At 36.1% G+C, this 10,327-nt stretch overlaps 1 protein-coding gene across 1 annotated transcript in view; it reads left to right on the top strand.

The window, feature by feature from the left end:
- The window catches only part of TLK1 (tousled-like kinase 1), a 44,282-nt gene that overhangs the window by 30,534 nt on the left and 3,421 nt on the right, over positions 1-10,327 (top strand). The window contains exons 12-19 of the mRNA XM_009325432.1: positions 118-215; positions 3,105-3,186; positions 3,472-3,563; positions 3,650-3,739; positions 4,487-4,656; positions 5,816-5,951; positions 8,487-8,598; positions 8,885-8,992. Of these exons, the coding sequence (XP_009323707.1) occupies positions 118-215; positions 3,105-3,186; positions 3,472-3,563; positions 3,650-3,739; positions 4,487-4,656; positions 5,816-5,951; positions 8,487-8,598; positions 8,885-8,992 (888 nt within the window). The remainder of the gene's footprint in view (positions 1-117; positions 216-3,104; positions 3,187-3,471; positions 3,564-3,649; positions 3,740-4,486; positions 4,657-5,815; positions 5,952-8,486; positions 8,599-8,884; positions 8,993-10,327) is intronic.

Here is a 10,327-nt window from a genome sequence, read left to right as displayed (position 1 = left end):
AGCAGGGTTTTGTAATGTAATGTTCCTCCATCACAACTAGTATTGATGCAGGGGTAAAAATATTCTTTTCAAACAGGGAGTAAATGAGCTTTTATATTTCATTCTTTTCATTTGCAGGAGGAAGCTGAAATACAAGCAGAACTTGAACGTTTGGAAAGAGTTAGGAATCTTCACATAAGAGAACTGAAAAGAATAAATAATGAAGATAATTCACAGTAAGAAACTTACTGTCTTAATTTTGCATGTTTATTTTTAAAATAATGCTCTAAAATCACATTTTACCAACAGAGGAGAGGCTCGTTCGTAAATTTTTCTTTGGTCCTCTTTGTTTATGTATGTATTTTAAACACCAACTTGTTTAAACTTAAAAAAAAAACAACAGAATTTGGTAAACTTATTAATGGTTTTATTGAATATGCAAGAAATAACATATATACAGACCTTATCATGCAGGAGAGCTAAAACTTGCTAGACCCTACTACTAGACTAAAAAAAATCCTTGTAAGGGATCCTAATGCAATTCACTTAGCTGACAATAATGCAAGAAAATGGCAGGGAGGTTTGATGCGACAGCAGATATTTTGTGATGCAGTTAAAATTAGTTTTGGTTTTACTGCACTGTAATTTCATTCCTACTAGGTACAAGTATCTAGTAGGAAAAAGACAAATGCAAAGTCTTTTGTATTATGTTAAACATTACTCTGTAATTCAGCTTGCATGGCAATATATCATAATGTTAAGTTGTTATTTAATATTAGCTATTACTATGTAGATTTGAAAGTAATAATTACATAACTAAAAAAATCAGTCTGTTTTCCATGATGGCGAATACAAACACTAACACTACAGTTTCACCAGCACTTTAAGCTGGCACCATTGCTTGAAAGGAACTGGTTCTGCCTATCCCTGACTACCCTGCAGGAAGACAGAAAATTTTTGTTACTGTGTGGCTATAGTGCTAATTGATAGGTAAATTGGTGTTGGGTTTTGGATTTGAAAAATAATGGGTGTTGATGCTTATAATTCGATGGCAGAATATTTTCTTTTAAAAATAAATGTCCTACAACAAATAAACAAGCAGTTCTTTGCAGGTTAAATGATAACCTTTTTTAATCTTCAGTCTTTGCATTAGAAGAGTTGGGTTTTTTTAAAAAGAAAAGGGATCCTTCAACAAGAAGGAATATATGCCACAGAAAAATGACAGGCTTTGACTGTGTAAATATTGCATATGTGGGACAAAGAATGTCCAAATTACAGTCCCAGTTGAAAACAGAGTTACAGGACACGGACAGGTAGAATACTGCAGCTTCACTGCTCACTTTCTGCAGTCAATATTGACACATTTTATAGTACAGAACGAAAAGCTTTAAACTGTGTTCATGGTTTTGTGGGAGTTTAGACTTGAGTGTTTACCAAGCGGTCAAGCTGCAGGTTACACCTGTAATATAGAAAACAGAAGCAATGGAGAAGTGATTTAGGTCTATAGCCCCTGCTGTCTTTCCTGACATGTCTTGGCAACTTGGCCATTTGATAAGGGAGAGGGTTCTGAAGTGAAGCAGCTGTTGTGTCCTGACTCAAATCCTGTTGGGTTTTCAGCTTCCAGCTGTGGTGCAAAGCTGAGCCCTCTTTCTTGTTCTAGCAACCTCTCCTCATCCCTCTGCCTATGTATGTCCTCCCCAAGCGTCCCAAATATAAAGTAGGCAGCAAACTCACCTGTTTGGGGTTCCAGCCTTGACAATGAAGAGTAGGAAATATTGCCCAGTTTAGAGATGGGTAAACTTATATGTCTGCATGTGTTCTTTACAACTGCACTGGGATAACAGAACAAGTTGAGAGTGCAGGTTAGGTCTGGGTTTAGAGATATAAAGTAGGCAGCAAACTCACCTGTTTGGTGAGCCACGGGGAGCCACACAGAGTAGCAAAAGCAGCAGTGGAGAGGGAAGGTGGTAGGGTTCACAAGATTGGCCCTACTGGAGGCATACATGTAATAGAAAGACCAAGAAAATATGAATGTAAATTTGTTGAGTGTGGCTTTAAAGAATTGGGCTACTGGTCACATGACATCAATCGCCTAATGATGCTACCTCTAAATTTGTTATTTCTTCTACACTGAGTGCGTTACTTACTGCTTATGATTTTTTTAAAAATGTCTTTAGCATTGAAATAAGTATTTTCATAGTGAGGAAAAGGAAAGTTTTATGTTTAAAAGGGGCACAGTAAGCAATAACATGCATCTTCCCTCAAATACTTGACTATCTATGGCCATACCTCCAAAACTGCAGAGAACATGAAAGGATGGGATGACCTATTGGCAGACTAGCCCTAAACCCTTCCTTAAAGTTCTCTATGGAGTATAATTGGCAGCTGGCCCTAGATTCATGAGTATAGTTGTCTCATCATTGCACTAGAAATATGATGAGTATTCACCTCCCTTCCCCCTAGTTGGATGGAATGATGTATTTTGTCTTCTGCACATTTCAGGAGAGTGTATGGTCCTTTTCTCTGTCCTGCAACATCATTTTGTGTTTGGAAGGAGTGTTTTCTTCTTGCTTTTGATTAGAGTATGAGCAGATACTCAGTCCTTTGGTGTGTTTTCCCCATATTGCTGTTTGTTATGTGTTAACTTCTTAGTGTTATATAAAATCCATTTTGTTAAAAAGAGGCAGATATGTACAACAGGTGTGGTCGTGTTTCATGTGAAATTGGAAGAATATCCTCCTCGTCTGTTCCAGAAAGCTGAAGTTCGAGACTTCTCTAAAATTTGACACAACAAAGAGAGAGCCCTTATATCGCATATTTAAATTTAAGGATGCTTTTCTTATCCTCACCAAAACAGAGAAAAATAACAAAAAGTTTGCCAGAATTGACTGATTTGACGATGGTATTGTGATAGCATTTGTACACTAAGTAGTCAAAAGGTACTGAAGTTGGCCATGTTGTATAGTTGTGCCATAAGGTTACACATGGTTTAATATTGTTCAGCATATTATATATTGCTAGTAAAAAGAAAGCTCCATTTGAGAACTAATACTAAAAGGTTTACATTTTAGACTTTATTTGTATACCTTAAATAGAATTAAATGTTTGTTTTTTTTTCTTTCGAGATTTAAAGATCACCCCACATTGAATGAACGGTATTTGTTACTCCATTTACTTGGCCGAGGTGGCTTCAGTGAAGTATACAAGGTAGAGTGTGTTGGGTCTGCTAAATCTAATGTTTGAGCCATGTACATTTGTACATTTAATTTTCAGTGGGAGGGAGGGGATCTAAATATGCAGAAGGACTGTGATGTGGTATACTCTTTAAACACTGGTTGAGCAAACTTCGATTAACCCGTGCAGGGATGTAGCATTACAGTAGACTTGTCAATAGACTTGTGAATTACATGCTGATTTTTTCCTCTCTTTATTGGGTGTTATTTTTGTCATCTTTGGTTATAACTTTCCCATATTTGTGGGTTTCTTTTTTAGGCTTTTGATCTTTATGAACAAAGATATGCTGCTGTGAAGATTCACCAGCTTAACAAAAGCTGGAGGGATGAAAAGAAAGAAAACTACCACAAGTAAATATTAATGACTTATGCTTCATATGTTAAATTGAATAGCATTTTATTGATTGTAGAAGGTTAATGTATCCATCTTCTTTTAGACATGCCTGCAGAGAGTATAGAATACACAAAGAACTGGATCACCCCCGGATAGTTAAACTATATGACTACTTCTCCCTGGATACAGATACGTAAGTACATAAAATGATATGTTTTCTAGATCTTGGAAAGGTCTTTAGTGCTGTATATTAGATAAACAGAAGTGAAGAGTATTTGAACAAAAATAATATGTTCTTGCTTTAAGGGTTTCCTTAAGGGGACTTTAAAAAAAAAAAACAACACACTAATTGCAGAATTTTGTCTCAGCTAAATATTGCAGGCCTTCTATAAAGTGATGAAAACAGTGTTTTGCAACACCTGACTAGCAAGCCCTAACAGGATGTCCTGAGGGTGGAAGGGACATGCAGTGCTGTAATGTTTTTGGGCAGAGCAAGGGCTGCTGTGGGGCAGCTCCGAAAGGCTGCTGTAGCTTAGACAAGTTTCCAAGACTACATGACATCAGGGGCATTATTAGCCAAAGCGTAGCCCATGGCCACTGGGCTGCATCTCTTTGTATGAAATTGTGCCACATCTTAAGGGATAGTGAATATATTTTTCTTTTGAGAAACGTGCCTACATAAATAAGGAGGGTTTTTAACTTAACCTCTCGTCAATATGGATGCATTTTCTCTTTTGGTGAATATGAGTGTTCTGATTGATGTCAGTTTTCATAAGCTAATAGCTATGCCCCATGTTCTATTAAAAATTTCATTCATATAGTTTAATATTCAGGCAGCCATTCTTAAACTTGCCAGTATCAAACTAGGTTGTCATATCTCCATTTCTGATCGTGCAGTTTGATACGTTATTTAATTTTGTCTCTCTGAATTCTACCCTAGGTTTTGCACGGTGTTAGAATACTGTGAAGGCAATGACTTGGATTTCTATCTCAAGCAACATAAATTGATGTCAGAGAAAGAAGCTAGGTCCATTGTAATGCAAATAGTAAATGCACTACGATATCTCAATGAGATCAAGCCCCCTATTATACACTATGATCTTAAACCAGGTAAATGAGGAATGTTATGATTGAAAATGTCATGGGTTGGGTTTTTTTTTTATCCTGTGTTTTGTTTGTAATTCATGCCTGAAAATACTAAAATTATCTTCTGTATGTCAAGCTTATTGTAAACAACTGAAAAAAGTGTGTACTTTTCTTTCTAGTTTTATTGCCAAAATCATCTGTCTTTTCTTTGGAAAAATGTTTGTCATAACTTTTCTACTTTGTATTATTTTAATTTGAATTTGTAGAAAAAAATCATATAGCACATAGATACATGCATTGGTATTTAGCAATATAAACAGGTAAGATCGTTAGTTGGCTCAATCCTGTCTGATCATTGTGGAACGCTGATGTGTAAATAATTTTTCCCGTATATATTTCTTAGCCTGTAAAAGATTGAAATAGGTAATCAATCACTTTCAGCATCCCAGCATAAGCACTTCAAAACAGGACTTTACAGGAGCTCTCTTTACAATGAATAATAAGAATTGTCATAAATTATGTATTCTGTCTTGATTCCATGGCCTTTGTTTTACCATCTTGCATGAATGATGCTTGTATTCTTAATGTACTTTAATCTGCTACACTTCCAAGCCTGGGGTTTGTAATGTAACTCTTAGTGCCAGCCTGTTTGCTTGCTGCTGTGTAATAAATTGTTCATATAGATTTCTCTCGTATTATGGAGTTGTACAGAATGTATTCTTAGTCTCATTAGTTTCTGTTCTCAGAGGAACTTCATCAAATAACTTTTATATCAAGAAATTATTGTACAACTTTAACACACGGAGTAAGATGTGTAGTATTGCAGCAATTTCTTGGCACAATTTTGTGACATATGCAAGTCCTGAAACCTGTAGTGTAGGATTTGTTCTGGGCAGAAAACTATGAAACGTCATTGTAATCGGTATACTGCTACGTTTTGGTGTTTTCTCACTGTCCAACCAGCTCCCAGCTGAGGGAGCCAATTCAGGTGATGATAACCTAGAGAGTTCCTGAGACTGCACTGGTGTGTGTCATAGTCAAGTTACTCTAGACTTGAGGATATCAAGATGATGTAAAGTTGTCACCCCTCATAAAGTTAGATGTTCCTGAAAATTGAACCTAGTTTTGAAAATGAAGCATTCTGTTAGCTTTTTTGAGGTAATTTTTTTTTTTTCCTGGATAGGTAATATCCTTCTTGTAGATGGAACAGCATGTGGAGAAATAAAAATTACTGATTTTGGCCTATCCAAAATAATGGATGATGATAGCTACGGTGTGGATGGAATGGATTTAACTTCACAGGGAGCAGGAACTTACTGGTAATGCCTGGTTTGATTTTGCTGTTTAGACTCTGGGTCGTTGTTCAGATTTCATAAATGCTCTCTTATAAAGCCAATTTGGAGAGAGGGCTAGGATTAAAAATATTAACACGGATGACAAAGATTTTTGTGCAGTACTGTGAATGTTGGTATTCCCAAATGTTAGAATGGTAACATAACAAGTAAGGTAAGAGAGTGTGAGTGTGTGTTGTTTGTTTTTATATGTATATATAAAAAAATGTGGAGATGATCACTATGATTTAGAAACATGGTTTCCCTGAAGAAGCAAGTGTTTAATCTTTGGCTGCAGGTGGTTGAAGACGTTTGACAAAGCTATGATGATGAAGTGTGGGTGCTTAGCCCTTGGAAATCTTAGAGCAGGGATTACCAGCAGGTAGTGTCCTTAGGACAAAAGAGTATTTATTCTTCCATCCTAAAGGTTAATGACAGCTCAGTAGCTGTGATTTGTTTTCTGTGTGCACTTGCATGCTTGTCCAAAAACCTGAAGTTTTAGAGCTGCCTGCAGACCAGGAATGACAATAAGCATTTCATTGCTTACAGAAAAGCTGTTTCTAGAATTTGCTCTCTAAAGATGCAGCTTCTTCATGACAAAGTAGCTCTTTGAGCCTGGGTGCATGGTAGCTGTGTCAGAGTGGGTGGAATAGAAAGCCTATATTGGCCAGGTTATTACTTGTGAATTCATTTGCTCTTTCTCTCCTCATTCTGCCTGTAGCAAGATCAGAGTCAGGAGCTGAAACCTAACTCTAAACAAAGAAGCCAGTGTCATTTCCATTTGCTCTGCAATTTTTCCCATATTTGGAAGTTGCACATAATAAAGTTTTTGCCTTTTCCTTCAGATTTTTTAGAAAAGAAAACACACATACTTTTCCACAAATGCCAATGCACGCATGCTGTGAAAAGATGATTATTCAAGTTGAAGTATTTTACAAGTGTTAGGCTTTTGCTACTCTCTTTAATGATTTACCTATTTAAACACCAATTTAAATATTTTATTGTAGGAATGTATGTCAAAAAATTTTGGCCTTTGGATTTCATCTAAAATGCCACAGGCACTAGTGGTGCTGTAAACTAAGAAACCAAAAAAGGTCTGTGACCATTATGGGTTCATGATGAATCTCTGCATTTCTAATTCACACTTTCTCTGAGCCCAAATCTTCATTAAGGAGGGAAATACCTTGTGTGAGTTTGAGGTGGAGGATGAGTCTGTTTAGAGCAGATTGCACAAACTGTCAGCAGCGTAAGTCTGGAAGGGATTTCCTCAGTCACTGGGTCCGGTTACCTGCCTTTCCAGGCAGTTAGGTCAGATAATCTCTTTTGTAAACTTACAGACGTTTGTATTAAATTCAGTTAGTGTTTTGTCCCCAGTAATCTGATTTGAAGGGTGTTCCGTAACCTCAGTTCTCTGATCATTAGAAACCTAATCTTCTAATTTACAGACTGTGTTTATTTGTGGCCAGTTTATACTTGTTTGTTCCTGTGCCAACACTGTCCTCCCTGAAGTAGGTTGTTTCCCTTCCTAGTACTTGCTCCTTGGTGGTTTTATAGCCTTCAATTTTTTTTTTCCCTGAATTGTAGGCTCTTGATTCTTCAGATCATTTTAGTAGCTTTCTTTGCACTTGGATCACTTCAAGTTCATTTTTCTTGATTGTTGTAATCAGAATTGTACATGAGTATTCCAGAAGAGATTTTGTGATACTGTGTGAAATTCATATTTGTGTTGCATTCTTATCTCATTTTTCTCCTTATTTCCATTTCCACAAATACTTCTTCAAATTTTCTTTTAAAGCCTTACATGCTGTTGATGAAAGAATGTCTGGTCTGTGGTTGCTGTAATAGTTTTTATGCCTTTTTCAATTTTAGATGTTACAGTCAATGATACTTAACTGACCCCATATTGATATGTTTGGGAGGTTTTGTTGGGTTTTTTTAAAGGAGGTTCCATTTCACCAGTTCTTTCGTAATTCAGGAATGGCACAGGAACTTCCTCGACTTTCAGGTCTTTAAGTATGGCTTCCTGCAGATTATAGGAATGGAAATAGCAGTCACCTTTGTCTACCATATACCCCTCAGGTTAATGTCATCATTCTTACTGAAAACTTAGGTAAAGGGTCTTTAAGCCATATCTATGTTATCTTTGATTCCTAACCAGGCCGTGCTGTAAAATGCCCTATATGGCTTTCATCTTTTCTTGCTCTGATAGATAGAGAAGATCCATATTTAACTTAGGATCCCAATTTTTAAAAAAAGTGATAATTAGTGATTTAGGTAAAAAATGTTAGTATTTGTGCTTGTATGAAATAGAACTTCTATTTGACTGACTGACTATGCAAAAAACTGTAATGTCAGTTTTGATGGGTGTGCAAGGTGTTGGAATGTGGATCGTAAGGCAACTGTACAGTTGCCTAAAGATCAGAGATGTGTACATGAAGCGTTTGTATAATTTGATATTTAAACAAGTTCTAGTGATGCCATACATCTACTTGCAGACACTGAGATGCATGTTTTGTTTTCCAGGTACTTGCCTCCAGAGTGTTTTGTAGTTGGCAAAGAGCCACCAAAGATTTCTAATAAGGTTGACGTATGGTCAGTTGGAGTAATCTTTTTCCAATGCCTTTATGGTAGAAAGGTAAGGAAAATGTTATTTGAAAATCTTAGAGTTTTAGTGTAAATGCATAGACTGTGAATTATAATCATAAAGACATGAATCTACGCGGAAAATTACTTGTGTTACTTTTTGGTGGTGTGCATTGATACTGCAAGAAATGTAGAAAATCTTGACTGAAACTTTTATTTACCAAATGAATGGTTGGCAGTTTGTATTAACACTGCAACAACTTACTATAGCATAAATATTTACGAAATCAGAGTAGTTGGATAAGACTCATGAAGAAAATCGTGTGCTTATTTTTCAGCCATTTGGCCACAATCAATCACAGCAAGATATCTTACAAGAAAATACAATATTAAAAGCCACAGAAGTTCAGTTTCCTGTCAAACCTGTTGTAAGCAATGAAGCCAAGGTAACTTTTCATATGATCTCTGAGTAACCGTTAAAACATTCATCATAAAGGATTCAGCTGTAAAATTCTGTTAACTTAAGAATGCTATGGGACGTAGTAACTAAACATGTAGGAAAACATAATGGAGAACTAGTATTTTGATGTTTTTGTTTAAAGAAACTTACTCTGGGACTTCTCAAAAATCATGTATTTCAAAGCGAGACAATATATATATATATTCCAGAAATTTGCAAGCATTTTTAAAGTAGGCCGCCTCAAAAATTGTCTGCTTTGCTTTTTCCCAGAGGACCTTATCTGTGTCACTCGGGCTGTCTCACTAGATGTTCTTGTGAAATACTCCTGCTAACAGTAACAAGCTCTTTCTGAAAATAGTGAATGTTATTCTCTGCAGCCTTATTGGCTTGAAGAACTATTTGACTACCAAAAACCTGGAAGATATGCCTGCTAACACTCTTCCCCTTGAAAGGTCATAGTACGTGTGTATTAACTCAAAGCTGAGTTTAGAAACATAAATTCCCAAGATTAAGAATCTCTAAGATACGTTGATGCTGATTCAGGAAATAAGACTGCCAAAACAGTTGATCTGCCACAAAGGTGTGGATGGCAATGTTTCCTGTATTTAAAAATCTTATTTTGAAACATCTGTAGTATCACACTCATCTCCGCAGACTAGCTATTCAGAAACAGTTTAAGGTGGTTTCCCAAATGATTGCTGCTGTGAGCATCCGTAACACAAATCCAATTCTGTGAATGTGGAAGAAAACATTACGTGTGTGTTACTTGTTTGTAAACTGTCCCAATTTTTGAAAGATATATTCATGGCCAGATGCAGTAGAGATGTGCTCATTGAAAAAAATGCTAAGATAGTAGAATGCCTATGCAAGTTTCAGCAACTAATTAAACATACTTGGATTTGGGACACAAGCTGCAAAAAATTTAGGAATTTTAAGATTTAGCTTCTAAAGATTAAAAGGAAAAGAAACCTATTTCTAGAGGCTGTAACTTCCCAAGAAAATAAGTCTTTTGGGTACGTGCATCTGCTGTTACAATTTGTGGTATATTTCTGTTGGTTATATTTTCTAAAAGAAGTGTTAGTGAGCGAGTTGCAGTTAAGGTTATGAAAATTCGGTTGAAGAATTGTAGTTTGTCCTGGGTTTTTTGTTTGGTTGAGTTTTCTGTTTGGTGTTTTTGTTTTTTCACGCGCATTTGGAAAAATTGTGTCCCTTGAATGCAGCTGACAAATATGCATCATATAACTGATAACATTACGTGTTAACAGTTTATATCCCTGTCTTTTAATTTTGCGTTTCTTGGTCATTAGTAGTTTTTATATAC

This window comes from Pygoscelis adeliae, unplaced genomic scaffold (genome assembly GCF_000699105.1).
Source record: "Pygoscelis adeliae isolate BGI_AS28 unplaced genomic scaffold, ASM69910v1 Scaffold106, whole genome shotgun sequence".
Lineage (NCBI taxonomy): Eukaryota > Metazoa > Chordata > Aves > Sphenisciformes > Spheniscidae > Pygoscelis > Pygoscelis adeliae.
Note: the sequence above shows the minus strand (reverse complement) of the source record. Positions and strands in the feature narration are given on the sequence as shown.